This window comes from Lagenorhynchus albirostris, chromosome 9, assembly GCF_949774975.1.
Source record: "Lagenorhynchus albirostris chromosome 9, mLagAlb1.1, whole genome shotgun sequence".
In the NCBI taxonomy this organism is placed as follows: domain Eukaryota; kingdom Metazoa; phylum Chordata; class Mammalia; order Artiodactyla; family Delphinidae; genus Lagenorhynchus; species Lagenorhynchus albirostris.
In genome coordinates this window covers 68,961,933-68,982,377 of record NC_083103.1, presented here as the reverse complement: position 1 = coordinate 68,982,377, position 20,445 = coordinate 68,961,933, and the positions used below count along the sequence as shown (strand labels likewise).

At 36.9% G+C, this 20,445-nt stretch overlaps 1 protein-coding gene across 1 annotated transcript in view; it reads right to left on the bottom strand.

The window, feature by feature from the left end:
* Positions 1-20,445, bottom strand: part of DEUP1 (deuterosome assembly protein 1) — a 100,976-nt gene that overhangs the window by 42,609 nt on the left and 37,922 nt on the right. Inside the window, exons 6-9 of the mRNA XM_060157888.1 lie at positions 15,928-16,041; positions 13,680-13,922; positions 7,621-7,766; positions 4,112-4,217 (exon numbers count right to left, since the gene is read on the bottom strand). Of these exons, the coding sequence (XP_060013871.1) occupies positions 4,112-4,217; positions 7,621-7,766; positions 13,680-13,922; positions 15,928-16,041 (609 nt within the window). The remainder of the gene's footprint in view (positions 1-4,111; positions 4,218-7,620; positions 7,767-13,679; positions 13,923-15,927; positions 16,042-20,445) is intronic.

The window sequence follows — 20,445 nt, the reverse complement described above, 5'->3', positions numbered from 1 at the left end:
GCTAGGTCTAGAACTTAGGACTGTTGGATCTAAATTCAGTGCTTTTTTGGACTAAATCATGCTGTACTATTTGCGACTGAACACTATGTTTTTAAGAATCTTGTTACAATAAATTTCAAACTTAAGGTGTCCATCAAAAAGCATCACCTACACTTCTTAAGCCGATGGAGTCTCATATTCTTAACTTTAGCTAAACCTTCCACGGTAGAAACCTCTGGATCACCTTGGACTCCTCCCCTCCCTCATCCTCCCAAATCAAGTCAGGTAGCAAATTCTGTCCCTTCTACTTCAACCTCTCTTAAATCTCACCTCTGCTTTCCATTCCTACTACCACTGTCTTAGTCCAGCCTCCTCCCGTCTTTCTAGAAATCTTTCACTCTCTCTGATTCTTGAGGATCAGAGATAAAGTACGTAATTACCGGTCTCAAAAAAAAAAAAAATCACAGTCCATCAGGGGAAACAGGAAAATAAACAGTTAGAACACAGTGTAGCAACTGATATCAGCAGTATGTAGTGGAGTAGTGCTTACTCCAGCCTGGGGATGCCAGGATAGGATTCCCAGAGGAAGGGACATCACACGGAATACTGAAGGATGAATGGAAGCCAGATGGAAGAGAGAGATGGAGGTGAGCTCCCAGGCAACGAATGCAGTGAAGGAGCGGGGTCAGATGGAGAAGGCACACTCAGTGAACCCAGAGGAGCTTGGAGTGGCTGGGACTTGGCGCGTTGTGAGAAGTAAGGCTGGAGAGTTAAGGAGGGGCCATTCACAAAGAGATTTATATGAATTTACCCCTCGGAACTTACTTCAAAAACTTTTTTTTCATTTCATCTTTAAACATTTCAGGATATATCTCTAAAAGAATAGCGGTGTGCTCTCTCTCTTTTCTAACATAACCAGAATACCATTATAATGTCTTAAAAATATTAACAACAATTCCTCAATATCATACAATATCCAGGCACTATCAAATTTAAAATTGTATCAGAAGTGTAATGAATGGTTTGCAGGTTTGCTTATTTGAATTGAGATCTAAATATGGTCCACACATTGCGACTGGCACCTATCTTTTTTTTTTTTTTGCGGTACGCGGGCCTCTCACTGTTGTGGCCTCTCCCGTTGCGGAGCACAGGCTCTGGACGCGCAGGCTCAGCGGCCATGGCTCATGGGCCCAGCCGCTCCGCGGCATGTGGGATCCTCCCGGACCGGGGCACGAATCCATGTCCCCTGCATCGGCAGGCAGACTCTCAACCACTGTGCCACCAGGGAAGCCCCTGGCACCTATCTTTTTAAAGCCTCTCTTTGTGCATGCATGTGCGTGTGCACGTGTGTGTGTGTGTTCTGAGTACTCTGCATACATCGTCTTATTTAATCACCACAATCTCTATATTCCAGATCAGAAAATTAAGATACATAACTGTTCACAGTCACATTCTTGGTGACAGGCAGTCTGATTCCAGGTCCTTACCCATTGTTCTATGTAACCTCTGTGAGCATAGCCCTAGAACGTGGTTCCCACATTGGAAAAAAGCCAGAGTGGGATGACCTAACATGGAAAGTCCTCAGGTCAGTAAGGCAACCATGGTCCAGCCTCAGGCTTTATACCATCAATCTCTCATCTGAGTCTATTCTTTTTACCAAAATTTTTAGAATTTCAGAGTTGGACATAACCTTAGAAATCACATGGCCTAACTCCATCATTAAAAAAATGGAAAAACAAAGGCTCATAGGGAAAGGAACTGACTGGGTCTAAGTTATCCAGCTCCTAAGAGCAGAAGCGTAGACTAGGAGACTGAAGTACAAATACCCTTACCCCAGGGCAATATTACACATCTCCTTTCATCTCCCATCTTCTCTCTCCAATTTTTTTCTCTTACAATTTATTTGATGAACAATGGGGTTGTTCTATCATTTGCCCCAATTTGGATTTTGCTGATTGCATCCCCATGGTGTAGTTTAACATGTTCTCTTAAAATGGTATTTTTAAAATGTGGGAAAAAAATGAATATATTATCATGAAGAAGGAGTAAACTATTTTCATTATTTTTATAACATTTAGATATTAAAACATGCTATACTGCAAAATTTCTTTTTAAATGAGATTAATTTACCTAGCTGTAAATGACTTTTGGCTTTGTTAAAAATGTCAATTTTATCACAAAATAAGTTACTAAAAATCATTCTATATTGACAAAAGAGAAAGAAATAAAACACTTGCAAGATTCACAGTACATGGCTCTTGTTGGTTTTATTACAAGAGAATGAAAATGCTCTCTACAAACACTTCCCAGAAACTATAGCTATTTATACACAATTCATTTGTTACCTTTTCTGCACAGCAATGCATTATCTAGAGGTCTCCCAGAGTCTGTAAAGAGATTTGTGTCTTGCAGTCTCTCCCTCCACATCAAAACTGTGCAAAATCAGTAGATTCCTTCTAAGTTTATTACTCTACCTTAATCTATGAGGTTAAGAACGGTGTAACTATACTTTAGGAGGATTTAATCAACCTTTTATCATAATTTATTCACTGGGGACTCCAGTCAAGAACAGTTTTTAAAGTTATATTTTAAAATATCAGTAAAATAAGTTTCATGGGATTATGTGAAAAATATAAGGAAAATGATCAGTAATTCATAACACCTTTTCTACACTTAATAGTTGCCTGACAGTCAATTCTTCAGGAGATGGGATTTGGCTTTTACATTATTATATTTCCTACAGAAATAAGCAGTACAGCAACAGTCCTACTAGATACTCAATAAATGTTTGTTTAATTTATACAAACAACTGAATTTATGACCCTATACAATTATGGGAGACTTCAGCCTTAATATTAATTAATTTGTTCTCTAAATATTTCTTTTCACTCATTGTGTGTCAGGCACTTTGCTGGGCACTGGATGATAATTCAAAGCCACATCCAGTATTTTCCTGCTTTTAACAATTGTTTAGACTATATAGCATTGAATATTCTGTGTAATCCTTAAACTGAAAGACCAGAGAAGTGGGTAGCAGCCGTGAGAAACTCATGGGAAAGCCACGACTGAATTTGACTAGAGGAAGAAGAGAAGACAGTTTTTGTAGCTGCCTAGCTCCTGGCAGAGTACTTGGCACATGTTAGGCGCTCAATGACAAAATGTGGGTGTCACCAATAACAAGAGCAGCCAACATCTATTAGGTGCTTCCTCTGAGCTGGGTAGGCCCCGTTTTAAGCACTTTACTTGCATTATTTTATGGATTTAATGGAAGAGTATGAATTCATACTCTTAAAGGAAGAGTATGAATCCTGGAGCCAGATTGCCTGGATTCAAATCCGGCCCCTGCTACTTACTAGTTATATAATATTGGTGGAAATTGCTGATCTTCTCTGTGCCTTAGTTTCCTTAAATGTAAAAGAGAGTAGTATTAGTACCTACCTTATAAGATGGTTGTGAGGAATACATGAATTAGGATTTGTTAAGCCCTTAGAACAGCTTCTGGCACATGGCAAGAGTTGTTTAAGCTTGTTTAATCCTCATCACAACCTTATGAGGTAGGGCGAATTATCCCACCCCCATCCTAGAAATGAGAAACATAAGCAGCTCGCATAGGCAACTTCCCAAAGCTCATGCACCTAGCGTGTGGTTGAGTGCAGGCCTCTGCTTTCACACTTCCTGCGCTCAGCTACCCTGCACTGAGCCACAGGCCCTCTGTGTTTCCTGGGCAGTCTCCCAGCAGCAGAGTGATGACCTAAGGTTTGTCTTTCTTGTAGCATCACACAGAGGAGTGTCAGAATTAGCAGCTTGGTAGGTTATTATCTTAGGAGAAAACACAGAAGGAAAAAGAAGGGAGTGTGGGGGCTTCCCTGGTGGCACAGTGGTTGAGAGTCCGCCTGCTGATGCCGGGGACACAGGTTCGTGCCCTGGTCCGGGAAGATCCCACATGCCGCGGAGCAGCTGGGCCTGTGAGCCATGGCCGCTGAGCCTAGGCCACAACAGTGACAGGCCCGCGTACCGCAAAAAAAAAAAAAAAAAAAAAAAAAGAACGGAGTGAGAGGGAAGATGTTTTTCCCCCTTTGTATTCAGAGACCTCAGATCTGCCTGTAAGAACAAAGCTCATTATTTGCCATACCTTGTTCAATTCTTTTTCATGATTTGGTTGATCTGGGGTCACTGCAAACAGCTCTTTCCGTTGTTTTTCTGATTCTTTAATAGATGGTGAATAAGATGATTCAAGTCTACAAATTATAATGAGTAAAAATTAAGCTTAACTTGATAAATTGTTGTGATTATATTGTTAATTTAGGCCATCATAGGATGCAGAGATAGATTATTAGTCTGCTGGAAACATTTCTAGTTACAGAAATGGCAAGTTCTAATACATTCAGGTCCCATAAGTATTTGCATATTTAACTGAGTGCAAATAGTCTTAGTGAAAAAAATAAAACCTAGTTATTAATATGGAATTTCAATTATACATTAAAAATTGGCTGAATACTGGATTTGCATATGTAGATAAGATTTTTGGATAAGAAGAAAAGACTGTTTGGTATAATAAAATAGCTTGGGAGCCAATTTAAAAAAGAAAATACACCTGACCTGCTTCTACATCGTGGAAAGGAACTATGTCAGGAGATGTCCGAGGGGAGCCGCTACTCTGTAAAAGTGATTCAAAATGATTAAATCTGACAGGCTACCCAGAGAGAGTGCAAATATGTCTATTTTTTGGCTGCTCAATTTATAAAATGGAATGGCAACCATATATGGACACTAGAGAGGAAAGGCAGAAACTAGTATAAAAAGTACCATTTCCATAGGAAGGTTGGAGAACTAGAAACAGGTAATGTTCACTTCCACATCAGGGAGGTTGGTAAAATTAAAAAAACATTAAAACAGAAAAATAAAGATAACCAGGCAAGAAAAGAAACATGCTTTCCACTATTGCTGGACTAACCTGGTAGAGTCTGGGGTTTTGAGGAATGTACCCACCTATAAGTGAGCATAATTTTAGATTTCCAAAGAGCTTTTTAAAAAGTTCCACAAATCAAAAACTTAAGCCACACATTCAAACACAACAAAATCTGAGTAATGAGAGAGAAATAACTAATGTAAAGATGGAAAATAAAGGGCTCTTTTAAAAGGTATAAATTAATAGTGATATCCCTGAGGTACATATGTCTGGACTGGACTGCTTTTATTCTGATTATCAAATATACATGTTAAGTGTAGAAAACAGTTTATCAGAGTATATACTGCGATAAATTGTCATCTAGGAAAAACTGTTGTCAGCATTTTTGTGTATATTGTCTTTTTTGCCTGTGCATATGTGTATAAAAACATACATGTTTCCTGTACAATTAGAATGTACTGAACACATTATTTTTCAGTCCCCTTTTGTTTCCCACTCAGTAATATATTGTATTTTATCTAATATTCTCCTAAAACATTATTTCAGGATCCATCTTAAATTTCTCTTATTTGCTATGATTTTAAAAAGGTGAAAAATGAAATTTCCTAATTTTTTAATTCTTCCTAAGCAATTCAGGGAATGGAATGCTGAACTGAATGGTAAAACCTCATAATGACCTTATAAATTTCAGTAAGTGAATGGAACAAACATCAAGCTTTAATGTGGACAAGTTTAAAGAAGAAAACAATAATCATGCTAATATAAAGATATAAAGGAACTATCATTTATCTTGTAAGAAGGGAATGTAGAAATTATTTTTATAACTCTCAGAACATATCAGCCCAAGGTGTTTCTATAAGTAAGACAAGAAAAAGCTAACAAAATCTTAGCATTATGGAGAAATGTTCTGAAAATGAATGAAGACATTATAATGCTATTATTATAAAGCTATTGTGTGTCTACACTCATTAGCCATGGCTGCTTCACCTTAATACAGCTGTAAAGACAAAACAGAGTCTAAATTTTAAAAAAACCCAAAACAATAAAGAGGATAGAATCATGCTCATATGAGCACAAACTAAAAGAATTAGAAACTTTCAGTGGGAAAGATGAAGGCTGAGAAGACTCTGCCCAAAGTCTAAAATACAATGGAAGCTGTGAAAAGTTAAATATCTATCTTTTCATCAAATCTCAGAATACTAGAACTGAAGAATATCCTCCAAATTAGAAAGATGTAGCGTGGAGACCAAAATATATACCAACTTAAATAGAAGATGTTAAGCAGGCATACCAGAGGAGTCGTATTAGCCAAATATGTGAATAACGGCAAGATTTTAGATTAAATCATGTATTGAAGGACAGTTGGCAATGTCTGGAATTCAGCATTGGCCTTGTGAGGAAGTTCCAGAGAAAATACCTACAATGCTCTTCACAAACCAGAGCTAGACATGGGTTGAATGGTTTGCTCTTGTAGGAAACTTCTTACGTTTTTAGGCATATACATTCCTTGCGTAAAGACATTTCTCACCAACTCACCACACTGGGACAGTGCCTTGCACATAATAATATATTTCCAATGGATTTATTAATGATCAGTGGTGATGACATATAGCTTATATATCTGAGCACTCTATAATGCAAACTGGCTAACAGGCATTCTACCATCCCTGGTTAGATGCACAGTAGGTCATTTTTACGGATCTTAATTTGCCATTTGTTGTTAAGCGTAGACCTCAAAGAAATGCTAGCAGATCCCACAACTTTGAAGAAATAATTATTGCCTTTAAAACAATGTAATTATCCTTCAATAAAATATCCCTTACCATTTGGCTATTCAGTTTCTAAAATCCTATCATTGGTCTGGCATTCGCCTTCAGATGTATGAAGGATTCAAGTTCTAATGAGAATTAGAACATCAGTGAATAGTTAGAACATTCAAACTGTCTATTCACAAACATAAACATTTAATAATCCTCTGAAGTTCCATTTCCTTTGTGGTTATGTAGTACACAATATCTGTCTGATTTTAAAAAAGGGAAAAAAAGTCTGGTCTAACAAAACCCTTAATGGAACTGACACAGTGGTGAGTGTGGAGGCCAAAATAAATACAACATTTATGAGTGAAAAGTTAGTAACAGGTTTAAGGCCAACAAAATAAAAATATTTGAAAAATATGGAATAAATCTTATTTACCAACACTGATAATTAAATATCAGCTCTATACTATTGTTTTCACGATATTCTGAAGAATAAAGTTCTAAGAAAGTCTCTGACTTCATTATGACACATAAATATCCACATATCAGAGCATGATATAATTCCCTAGGTGAGTAAAGATACTGATTTTGAAGATAAATAATCACTAACTTTTTTTTTTTTTTGCGTTACTCGGGCCTCTCACTGTTGTGGCCTCTCCCGTTGCAGAGCACAGGCTCCGGACGTGCAGGCTCGGCGGCCATGGCTCACGGGCCCAGCCGCTCCGCGGCATGTGGGATCTTCCCGGACCGGGGCACGAACCCGTGTCCCCTGCATCGGCAGGCGGACTCTCAACCACTGCGCCACCAGGGAAGCCCCCACTAACTTTATTTTTAATATCTAATATTACCTAATAATTAACAGCATGTTAATACAAAACTGACTTTTAATTCTAGTTTCAAATATAAAACTCTTAAAAACATTCAAACATGATGTTTTGAATAGTTTTTCTCAGGCTGCTGAATATAAAAATATACCTTTTTTTATTTTCTGGAGCACTTTGGCACTCTCCTAGTTTTAATAATTCTCTGTGCAACTGCAATCGTTCCATTTCTATAATTCTCAAGAGATCATCACGTGATTGTAACTCACTTTTCACCTCTGAGAGTCCTGCTGCCATGGCCTAAATAAAAACATCAAAAAATTTCAATCCTCACATTTGGATATCATGATGTATAATACTTTTAAAAATATTTAACATCTATGAAGCAGCCTAATTTCAAATGAACTGATATATCATCCTTTGCTGGCTCTGTCTTACAGAATTTCATTCATTTATTCAACAAATATTTACTGAGCTCTTACTCTATGCTCAGCACTGAGGATACAGACACAGGATCTGTCCTCATGAGCTTACAGTCTAGTGATAAAGACAAAGAAGCATCCAAATATGGCCATACTGTATGAAAGAGTGAAACATAAAAGTATGAATAAAATATCAATGCATAAAATTTGAATGAATGCAAATCATTCCTAATTTAAATAAGATAATAGCCAAGAAAAATCTAATTTCAAAGCTGGCCAACAAAGTGAATTATAAACCAGGGTTTACGGTTCCACTATTGCCCAATAGTAGCCCTACTTCAGCTGGTAACTAGAAATACCAGCAATCCTGTGAGCCCAGTGTTTTATTTGGCTAATAGCAGGGACTTGAGCAAGTTTAGAAGCTGTTGGGAAGGATCTAGTTGGGAGAGAGAAGGGGTAATACTAACAGTGTCAGGTTCCTGAGAAGGTAGGTGGGGTGGGTCCCAAAGCACAAGTGAAAGAACTGCCTAAAGCAAAGGAGTCCCTCTGCTCCTGCAGTAGGAAAGAAGGAAGGAAGATGGAATGGAGACACGTATATGCATTTGGAAATGGGGAGCTAGGAGAGGGGCTACCTGTTGGCTTTTATTTTCCTTGTGAAGGAAAAAGGCAATGTCAGGTCAGTGGAAGGAGAGGTGGAGGTGGGGGTGGGGGAGGGGTTTTTGAGAGTGGAGAAGGTTTGAGATGGCCTTCAATGGGCATGTGAGAGTTAGTTGTTTGGAGCAACACAGTAGGACTCCTGGCAATGTTGATACTCATTTGAGGTTTGTGCCCATGACCTGCTGAGTGATTTTCTCCAGCAGAACTTGGCTGTTCTCTGGGAGAGAGGAATGGAAGAGTCCTTTCATATCAACAGGTCTCCTCCACTCAATTACACAGAGAAATGAATATTTATTAATGTAATTAATATTAAATACATATTAATATATTTGATGACCCAAGTCATCAAATCCATCGCCATTTTTATAGATGAGGAAATTGAGGGCCAGACTTGGTCCAAAGTTACATAGCTCATAAGTTGCAGATTCTGGAATGGAAAAATCCAGATCTTTTGTCTACTAGTTCAGTTAGAACATTCAAGACACAAAAATAATTGTTTCGTGCAAAATAAGTAAAGCAGACCTGTAGCTTATTGGTAAAGTTGGGGGGGGGTGTTGTTCTGAGGGCACTGCTAATAAAGGCTGTAAAAAAACACTGTTGATATTTTCAAAAAATCATTTGTTCAATAATGCTTTATATATCAATAATAGATTCATTCAAATATAATCCATATACCATAAAATGCACCCACTTAAATTGTACAGTTCGGTGGATTCGAGAATATTCACAAAGTTGTGCAAGCATCACCACTATCTAATTCCAGAACAGTTTCATCACTCCTAAAATAAACCACATACCCATTAGCAACCACTCCTCATTTTCCCTTCCTTCCAACCCCTGGCAACCACTACCGTATGTTGTGTCTCTATGGAATTACCTATTCTGCACAATTCATACAAATGGAATCATGTGACATGTGGCCTTTTGTGATTGGTTTCTTTCTCTGGGCATAATGCTTCCAAGGTTCATCCATGTTGTAGCATGTATCAGTACTTCATTCCTTTTTATTAATAATATTTAATTGTATAGATATACCACTTTATTCATCAATTGATGAACGTTTGGGTACTTCCTTTTTTTTAGCTATTATGAATAATGCTGTTATGAAATTCATGTATAAGCTTTTACGTGGACATACGTTTTCTTATTCATTAATTCTTATGCAAAAATTCACAGCTTAGAATTATAATCATGTAGACAGTATAGGACATATGGGTTCCCAGATAAACTTTCTTTTTTTTTTACCAAAGTCTTAAATATAATGTATTATTTTCCAGGAGACCTAGAGACCTGGGCTCAGTAAAAGACCTAGCTGCAATACTTTAGCCCCAGAAATTCCTGGCTGATTTGGAAATAAGAATGAAAATATATTCAAATAAGTGACCTAACAGACTTGTTTGGATAAAGTCCTTGTCTCAAACAGTGGGGATTTTTCAGATGAGGTTAAAATTCCAAAATAAACAAAAGAAATGTGAAACAATAGATTAGCAAATAGAAAGACAAATTAACTTGATGTGAATTTCATCGATTACTTTACCCAATTGAGGAAGGCACCCTCCCGGCTCCCTGCATTGCAGATTTACTACCAGGGAGCAATCTAACATGAACCTGCATGTAGAAGAGTGGCCTGCCTTCACTTGGGGAAGGGGTGGGGTACAAAAGGGCTCTAACTCCAGGACAATGAAATGTAGTGTCACCATGGAATTCTGTAAAATGTGATAATAATGGAGTCTATTTGTGTACTGTCATTAGAAAATAACACCTAAAAGAGAGACATTTGTGGCTTCCTTGGTGGCGCAGTGGTTGGGAGTCCGCCTGCTGATGCAGGGGACACGGGTTCGTGCCCTGGTCCGGGAAGATCCCACATGCCACGGAGCGGCTGGGCCCATGAGCCATGGCCGCTGAGCCTGCGCGTCCAGAGCCTGTGCTCCGCAATGGGAGAGGCCACAACAGTGAGAGGCCCGCGTACCGAAAAAAAAAAAAAAAGAGTGACATTTGGAGATATCATTAAGGGAAAAAAAGGCTTCTTTGTGATCTAGCTGCACAGATAGAAGAATTTATGTTAGAATTGAAACTTTTACAATAATAATGATTTGACAGGTTTTTCTAACATGAAGGAATATGTGAAAGTTTTTAATTATAATTGACAGCATTATGTAAAATTGATTAGAAAGTGCAAAAAAATAAGCTTTGTTGATATTGATAAATTGAGTTGTTTTTTGACTTCTGTAATATCCCTTTGAATTCAATGTTAATAATACTGAGTTGACACAAGAATTGGTGATTTAACTTAGATTAGGTGATTTAAAATTAGCATGCTTTTGTATAAAAGTCAAATCAATTATTTGTCAGTGTGGATGCAAATATTCAGGAAAAATGATTCTTTGGTACTTGATTCAGTTACTGGAACACTTTCAAGTTTGCTTGGAACAACTTGGGTATGTAAATCTCTACTTTTTTAACTGTAAATTTTATGAAATCTTAATACAGATTGGGAACTTCCGGTGAATACTAAACATCCAAAATGAGATGTGTAAGTGTAACATACACACCAGATTTTGAAGACTTAGTATGAAAAGAAATGTAAAATATCTCATTAATAATTTTTTACATTGATTATATATTGAAATGATAACTCTTTGGATATATGCTGTGTTACATAAAGTTTATTAAAATTATCTATTAATTTCACCCATTTCGTATTACTTCTTTTAATGTGGCTACTAGAAAAGTTTAAATTACATTTGTGGTTTGCATTATATTTCTATTGGACAGTGCTGCTCTAGTACCTTAATGACACATTAACAAGCAAACAAAAAAGGTCCATTTTTTGGGCATAGATATTAGAAAAAATGCAGAACAATTTATTTCTGTCATTAACTGCCAATGGGAAATATTGTACACTTTCAAAATGTGAGTAATGCAGCACAGTAAATAAACATATGCAATGGAATTAATAGCTATGCTGACACATTTCAAGGTTGTGGAAAGACAAGTGAGAAGGTGTGATTCGTGTGAAAATTCAGATGCAGCTGGCATTAAAGTGTGTTGTAAACTAAAGAGAATTTTATATACAATAAGTGACAGTAATTCAGACTGAAATGGTTGTCTTTTTAAATTCATGTGCAAGACGTGGAACACCATCATATGACAGTTTTGCAAAAAGAGAAGAGAAACTTCTTTCTAAATACATGCACTGGTTACAGTGATTATTCACTTCTAATTATTCCCATTTGGTAAAATATAAATTTTGTAAAACTAGTTTGAGGCCCATCTGTTTAGTTAGAAATTTGCTTAATGGTTTGAGAGAAGCAGTGAGTTTGAACCCTCAATCAGCTATCAAGCAGTAAATAATTGATACTTATTCTAAAGCAAAAGAATGAAACGTAAGTAAAATTTGGAAGTAAAACAGGGAAAAGGCCAAACAAAAGCAGCATTTTTTTCTAGTTGCATCAAAATTAATTAGTGTTTTCCTGGAAGTAGAAATCTTAGCTTTTAGACACCTTGAAGTTTTTGAAGCAAATTACTTCTCAAAAATCTTTTCATTAGAACTATAATATATTTTGTGTGTGTGTGTGTGAACCATACTCCAGAATAATTTGCTTTTTTTTTTCTGCAGGTGAACGCTTGTGATCCTGGTGTAGCCTCTAGCAGTATAAAGACAGCTGCAAAATGTAAATTTAAGTCGTCTTTAAATCAGGGCCAGAAGTGTGACCCGTGGCCCCTGTCCAGGGGGATGAAGGGGAAGCAGCCCCTGGGAGGAAGGGGAGCCTGTCAGAACTAGCAGTCACGCAAACCCAGCTCCACCAGGACTGGTGGGCTGATGGCGAGCTAAACACTAGAAAGCACCTGGACAAGCTCTAGAGCAGAAGAGGAGGGGCTCGTCTCACTTACATTCTAGTGAATCCAGAGAAAACATCATCAATAACTTTTCTGTTTCTAGAAGACGTATGACTTTCTCAGTGTTTAGCATTTGTGGTTTAGCCTGGTTTGTGTACATCTGCTATCTCATTTGTATTGGAATAACACCCCCTCCCCAAACAAAGCTGGAGTTTGGGGTGGGAAGCTGTACTTCTCGTAGAAATGCCACAGGATAGGAGAAGCCGGGAGCCTGTGCTCTGTCCCCTGGCCAACGTGGGGACAGGGGAACACAGAAGATAGATGCTGGCAGAGAAAGAAGTGAAAGGATGAATCCCACACGTAATCCCACATACAATGTGGCAGAAGGAGGGAAGGAGAAGTCGGCCCAACACTAAGAAGTGACCCTGGGAAGAAGAGCCTGAGGTGGAATATCTTAGAGAAGTGGGAGTCTGCTCAGGCAGTGACCTGGAAAGGTGACCTCAGCCTGAGGAGGGAATAGAGTGGGACTAAGAAATGGGCCAACTGACACAGAGGAATCAGTAGAAAGAGGCTGAATGTTTGCTGGTGGGAGATAAGACCTAGAATGGGAGAGAAAACCACAGAATGTCTCAAGTAACTGGGAGAGCCATGAATAAGAAATACATATTTAGTCGAGAAATTGGTAATGATCAATTTTGATGAATGCTGCATAACCTTCTTAGCGGTTCCAAGAGAGAGACAAAAAAAAGATTTTTGAGTTAAGAAAAAAATTAATCCTTGGAAAAACCATCCATCACATCTACCAAGGTGGAGTTACCTCCTATTTGGTAAACGATTATGATAAGGTTAATGGCGATAAATCACAGGGAGTGACCCTCATGCCTCTCAGGGAGGTGATTAGATTGTCAAACCCTTAATCATTTCCTGGGTCTCCAGCCCAGGACTCCTGAGAGGCAAAGAGGCACAGTGTCAGAGAGAATGAACACTGGGGACAGAAGGTGTGGTGTGGCTAAAGGGCCATGGTTTTTAGGAAGCGAGGTCTGTGAGAGACCACTGTTCTACGGCACTGGTAATATTTATTATCACGTCGCTGCAGAACCCGAGTGCACCTAGTGGGGAAAAGTACCCACGGGAATACTGAACTTACTCATCAAGTAAGAATTACTTATTAAGAGGAAATGTGAGCTGAATTTACATATGCAATAAAAAATTAGCTTTCTAATCCACATGCCTGTTGAGTCATCATTTGTACAACTCATGGGCTATAACAGTTGAAAAACAAATAAATCCTTACCTGGCACTGTCTTTGGTACATTTTCAGTTCTTGTAAGAGCTTCTGATTTTCATCTTGTAATTTATTCCTGCTTAACGCCATTTCACTCACAGCTGATTTTAATTTTTCAATAATGAACTCATCTCTTTCATTGGTTTCACAACTGGTATCTGGTTCGCATATCCAAGGAATTTCAGAGCTGCTGTCTTCTTCTATGCCCTGTTTTTTACTATTTAGTGGAGTTTGGTAACTTTGCGCCTGTTTCTGAGAAATATGAAAATTGTGTCAGTTAAGTGAAGAATATCGTATTTAAGCTTACATAAAGTTCAAGAATGATAGAAAAGAATTAGTAAAACATCTTTAAATATATTATTAGATAATGAAGCTTTGTCCTTCATAATTCAGTCTTGTGTTTATTCTAAAACCTCAATTTCAGGTGGCATAAAGAGAATATATATCTGTATAACCTCAGAGCAAAGATGCAGAGGAGAGTGGATGGCTTTTGCTAGGGAATTCTTATTCAGCAAAAAAGAAAATATAGAAGATATGAAAAAAAGCATGGATTCAATTACATAATAGCTGAAAATGTCTCTATGACAAAAAATAAACAAAATAAAAAAAATCTGGATTGTACAAAGAAGTTGTCAACATGTATAACAAGGGTAATTTCTGATGTACAAAAACTTCTACACATCAATAAGAAAAAGACAAACAACACAAAAGAAAAGTGGGCAAAGTTTATGCACAGGCAATCCACAGAAGAGGAAATGAAAAAGGCTGAGAAACACAAGAAGAGATGCTCAACCTTACAAGTAGTCAGAGAAACGTAAAGCAAATGAAGTCAAGGTTACTATTAGTCCATCAAGTTAGTAAAAATCAAAAGACAGATAGTCCATGCTGGTGAAAGTAGGGGTAGTCTTGTTGCCTGTTCATGAATTACAAATTACTATCATTTTTAAGAAAGGAATCTGCTAATATTTATTAAAATTTTGAATGAACATACCCTTTGGCTCAGCGATCATTTCTAGGATTTTTATTTAACAAAACGAAAGTATTCGTATTTAAAGATGTACATACAAGGGTATTTGTTACACTACTGTAATAGCAGAAAACTGGAAACAACCTGAGTGTTAGTTAATAAGGAAATGATTGAAAGAATTATGGTACATCTGCGATATACTATGGTATATATGATATATATACACTATATACTTTGAAATATTTTAATTAAGTAGTGACTCAAAAGGCTATTCATGGCTTATTAAGTAAAAAAGCAAAATTTAAAAAAGAAAAATATACAATTTCCACACAAGCATATATTTACATATTTGTACAAACAAAAGAAAATGTATGTGAAGATAAACACCTAATTGTTAACAGTGTTTATATTAAATGGATAAGAATGAAATAGAGGATGAGGCTATCAGTTTTACATCACATTATTTTGTATTGTTGAATTCAGGGAACATGTATAACATATAATTCAAGTAACTTAAAGAAAGAATGAAAAATAAGTATATATCAAACAAAAATGTTTCTTACCAGCTTTAATAAAAATTCAAAATTCCTTAGGTAAGCCTTTAAGGCTTATTACAATCTAATATCCAACTCGCCAGCCTTCCCTCCCGCCTACTGCCCCTTCACCTCCCACATGGACTTCCAGCCAATTGGCCCACTTTCCATTCCCTGAATTTGCCTTTTGCTCTCTTGCCTCAGTGACTTTGCTCATGTTATTTCCACCAACTTGAATACATTCTCTCTTGTCTCAAAATATAGCCATTCTTCTTCTAGGCCCAGGCCTAGTCCCACCCCTGCTGGAGGATGTTTCCTGACTATGTCAGTCCAAATTTTTCTCGTACTCCTTCGACCTCCAAAAGGATTTGTATCCTTTTCATTCACTTGTCATTAATTATCTGTAAACCTGTACATGTATTATCTGTGTCTAGGCTGTAAGGTTCTAGAGTGCCAGGATCAAGCAATCTTAAGACTTTCTAAATGACTTGCTCATAGGCATGCAAAAACATGTTATTTAATGACATAATAACAATGGAGACTTTTAATAGCACCACCTTCTGAGACATACAGACTAAAGTCACCATTACAGATATTTCATGCACTTGTAACTCTACCCAGTGTTGGACCTGCTCTGGTTATTTTCCCTTAGTTGGCATTTGTATCTGTAGAAGGATTACATGCTGAATGGTAAAGAGAGTAATAGTATTTAACTTCTAATTTATTCTGATTTAGAGGATAGTATTAGATGATGTACCTGAAATGGATTACACTTCTCAGATAATACTCTTTGTTGAGCATCTAAAGAAACCAGATGAGTCTGATATAGTATCTCCTGCTTGTCCCATTCTCTTGACTTTGCTCTAAATTCCTTTAAAAAGTGGAGAGAGAAATATAAATTGAAAAAATTATTCATTTTAAAGCACAATGAACAGGGCTTCTTTCATTTGTACATCTTTCTTCTGAGAAAAAAAGTAAATCCATTCTTTCCCCATTAGGAAAACAAAAAAGTATCAAATCACTCATCTTGGATTTAGTAATAGATATATCTTCTAATTTTTGCTAGGAAAGTATGGAATTGCATCTGCTATTTTATTTTTATTTTTAATTTTTATTGGAGTATAGTTCCTTTACTGCATCTTTTTAAAAATAAGGATTTTTGTTTGTTAAAAATATAAAAAAAATTTTATAACAAATACTGATAACAAATAGCAGAGTTTCAAACAATTTTTTGCATCAACCACTACTTCCTTTCTATTTCCTGAGCTGACACCAGAAGTTTTTTCCCTTCTTTCATTCTTTACACTCAGTCACCAAACCTGCTGTCTTGTTTTTGAGGGGGTGGGGCTTGGACTGATTTAGTGACTTTGTCCCCTGTGGCTTTCAAAACTGTTATCCCAGGTGAAGCCAAGATTGACCCATTCTTGAGAACAGACAGAACAACCATCTCAGGCCTCCTTTAGGCAGTACCAACTGGGCTAAGCTGGGGAAGAAGTGGTAGAACTACTTGATACAGCATGCTCTCAGTTCTTCACCGTTTTGCTCAAGTAGTGTCTTCATGGAGCCTGGTTATCTGTTCACAAATTTATAAGAGGAAAGAATGTGGCTTTGGGAATCCCAGAGAAAACTTCACTGCTTCTCAATTTTGCCTAGGGCTGGCCATCATATCTCATCTTTCTCTCCAGGCTGTAAGCAACTTAAGGGTAAGGACTATGTATTTCATTACTTTTGTATTGCTCACAGTGCATGACAAAGTGCCAGGCACCACGTACAGGGATGCACAAACAAAAGCATGGTATTAATATTTCCAAAAATGTAAACATTTCTCACTAAATTTTGCAAAGAAAACAATGTGGTTGGAAACAAACTCTATAGCTACTTAGTCCATATCGATATATTACTGAATGTAGATACATGGCATGAATGCATTGATGTTTCCAATTATCAGCTCAGTAGTATTAATTGTAGTATTAGTAGTATTAGTATCCAGCAGGTACTGTGGAGAGAGGAGAATTTGGAAATATTTCATGATTAAAAGAAACAAATTTTCAAAAGAAAAAATCAATTTATATATAAAATAAAGTAGGGAAATGTACATGTAAATAATTGTAAATTATTAGTACAATAATAGTGCCACATAAAAGCCATGCAGATGATGCCATGATTATCTTAGCCAACCCCAATAATATGTCAATTGGAAAAGAGTTCATTTGGCTAGAAAGATTGGCGATGTTTTGAAGATGGTTGAAATGACTGGATTGGCTAGCTGGAAAATAAATATACTAATTTAGAGAATGAAAGCTACAACTTGCTTAAAATGAGAATATGGCGTTTCATATTTTCTATGGAGAAATGATTTTAAAGAATATTTGGGGAAATCTTCATTTTATAAATCCAGAAGTCCCAAAATAATCAGTGAAAGAAGGCTATAAATTGGGAGGCTTTTATAGTTATTAAAGGTGACCTGAAATTGTGTGGTGGTAAGAAAGATGGAGAAATATAGATAGACCCTGTTTAAATATATAATAATACCCTGATAAATAGACCATATTTATTAAGATAAATGGAGACAGTTCATTTAAAGTTATTGATTTTGATTCTGACATTTGACAATTTAAAATTAGGTACATGAAAACAGGGTCTTCAGAAATAGTGACAAATTTACAAAACTAGGTACACTTCAAATCAGTACAACGTGGATTAAAAAATTGCTGTTTAATTTAGAAAGGAGTATTTGGAGTCAGAAATCAAAATGTGGGCAAGGTTGACTTGCACAGTTCATATCTTTCAATGATATTAATACTTAACACCCAACAATCTCAATCTTGACAATAAATATTTCCCAGCATGCTTTAGGAGGAGGCAGGAACATCAGCCTCACTTCCTTACAAATTCTACAACAGGTAGAAATGAGGCCAAGAATGAGGGCAAACAAGGCTAAAAATGTGTGTCACAAACGTATAGGCTGGTCCTGTCCTGGCTTCCTCGGTCTTACAGATGTATTGGTTTCAAGATCAGCAAACAAGTAAGCACAATATCTCCAGCAGTCATGGGGCCGTGCAAAGACAGAGAAAAGCTTTATGAGGATTTTGTAGAGACTGGAGGTGTCGGCCCAGGCTCCAGTTCCAGAGGCTCTGTACACTTGCTTAAACCTCTAGAGTATGTTTTCCACAGCTAGAAACCTTTTCTGGGTCTTTAAGTTTGAGAGTGGATCAGAGGCATTAAAATCAAAGTTTCTAGCAGAAGCTATATTATTATATATAGTTTTTAATCCCTCTACTAAATATTGAGAGGTAGAATGACCATTTCTTTAGTGATTACTGTATGTCAGGGACTCTACAAACCTCCACTTGCAAGATAGTTTTAACTTTTTAGTATGAAAATGTCCATACTTACATAAAAGTAGAGAGTAAAACAAACTCCCCTATACCCTTCACCCAGCTTAACTACTGTCAACTCAGTCCATCTATATTTCATCTATCGCTCCACCCATTCTTGTTGGAGTATTTTAAGGCGACTTCCAGACTTCATGTATTTTTACCCCCAAATGCTTGAGTGTGCATCTAAACACACATACAAACACATATATTTTTTTCTTCCATAACCACAATGTCACTTATAATTTTAGCCCCCATTTATTGGTGAAAACTGTAATCTCTGTGAAGTTAACAGCTTGTCTAAAGGTCACAGGGCAAATAAATGAGTCAGTCAGGTCCTATTTTAAGTTGTAAACTGTCAGGTTCTTCCACTATAGCAAGCTGCTTCCCATTGCTCGATCGCTGTACCAGTGTATAAATGTTTGTCCCCAAGGAGAAACATGCTTAGATGTAGACTAAAACTGGAACAGCCCATCTCCTACACATTAATTTTTCAGATGCTTCTAAGCAAAAACAGGTACATGAAGCATTTCTGTAATAAAGTAGATTAAACTGTATCTACATAGTGTGCTTAAAAATGTTTGTATAAGTACAAACATATCAAGTCATACTTTGCTACTAATTTCCACTATAATTTCATGAGATACATTTTATATAAATATTTAGCTCCCTAAATGTAAAATGTATACACACAAAGTACTTAATGTAAGGCTTTTTCTTTGTCCAAACAATTTATATGAATGTAATTCTCCCACTAATCCCCATGAGAAGTCAATCAAATGGAACATCAGTGACTTAATTGCATTTTCAGTGAAAGCTCGTGTATATTATGTCACAATCTTTGGGCATCTTCTGTGAGACCAGAATATTTCAGAAGCCAGTCGAGTTACACCATTGCAAGAGCCAGGGAGTTATACACAGTGCATTTTCCTAGATGGTCAACCTTACTCAGTGGTAGTAATTTTGTATTTAAAAGAAGGTACATTTATTATTCAGTACAATATAAAATTTGCAGGAATTTAAAAACTAAAACCAAAGACTTCCAACAAAGTTCTTGCAATAGGCTGGTTTTAGGACTGTGATTCCAGATTTTTGTTTTTTCCTGCTCTTAAAAATATTTTGGAGGAAAAGTTTGAGAAGGACTTAATTGAAGAGTCATGATAAAGATGAAGAAGTATGAAACAGGGCAAGGACAATTAGATAGGAGAAAGACAGAGATAAGAGGCATTAGACAAAGGAAAGGGGCAAATCTGGGCTGGAATATGAGAGTAAGAGAAAGGAACAGATAAAAGATTCCTAAGAGGTTTCTACCTGGGTGATTGGGAAGTACAGAACCATTACCTATTAACAAAGTAGAAGAAACTGAAATCATTGGCTGACGGTGGGAGAAGCTGGGGTTTAGGGCTTGAGAACAGTGGGGAAAAAAATGACTTGGATAACATGATAGGGGTCAACTTGAGGTCAATTAAAAAACAATGATTGAGCAGCACTGGGAATTTAGCTAAGGTTAGAGAACAGGGATTCATACTAGAATCTATTTGCTGTTATGTGACCAGTAGCAGGAATGCTCAAGGGCACAGGGAAGAAAAATAGCTGGTTTATTTTTTCCAAGGTTGGAAAGTTAAGGGCATTAAAATAAGTGTATCTATGCCATAGTAAACCTTTATAGGGACTGAGATTTTAAGTTCTGGGTAACATGGGGTAGCTATATTGGAGTGGCACTACCTCTTCAAAGAAAAGATCCTGAAACTACAAGCTCTGTTCTGAAAACTGCTATGAGGCTTCTTTGGGATTTAAGTACCTAATAGTTAAACAGCCATTAAAAGATTTACTAGACACTCGCTTTAAGTGACCCCAGGGATGTCCTTCAATTTCACTCAACATCTGCAGTTCCTCTG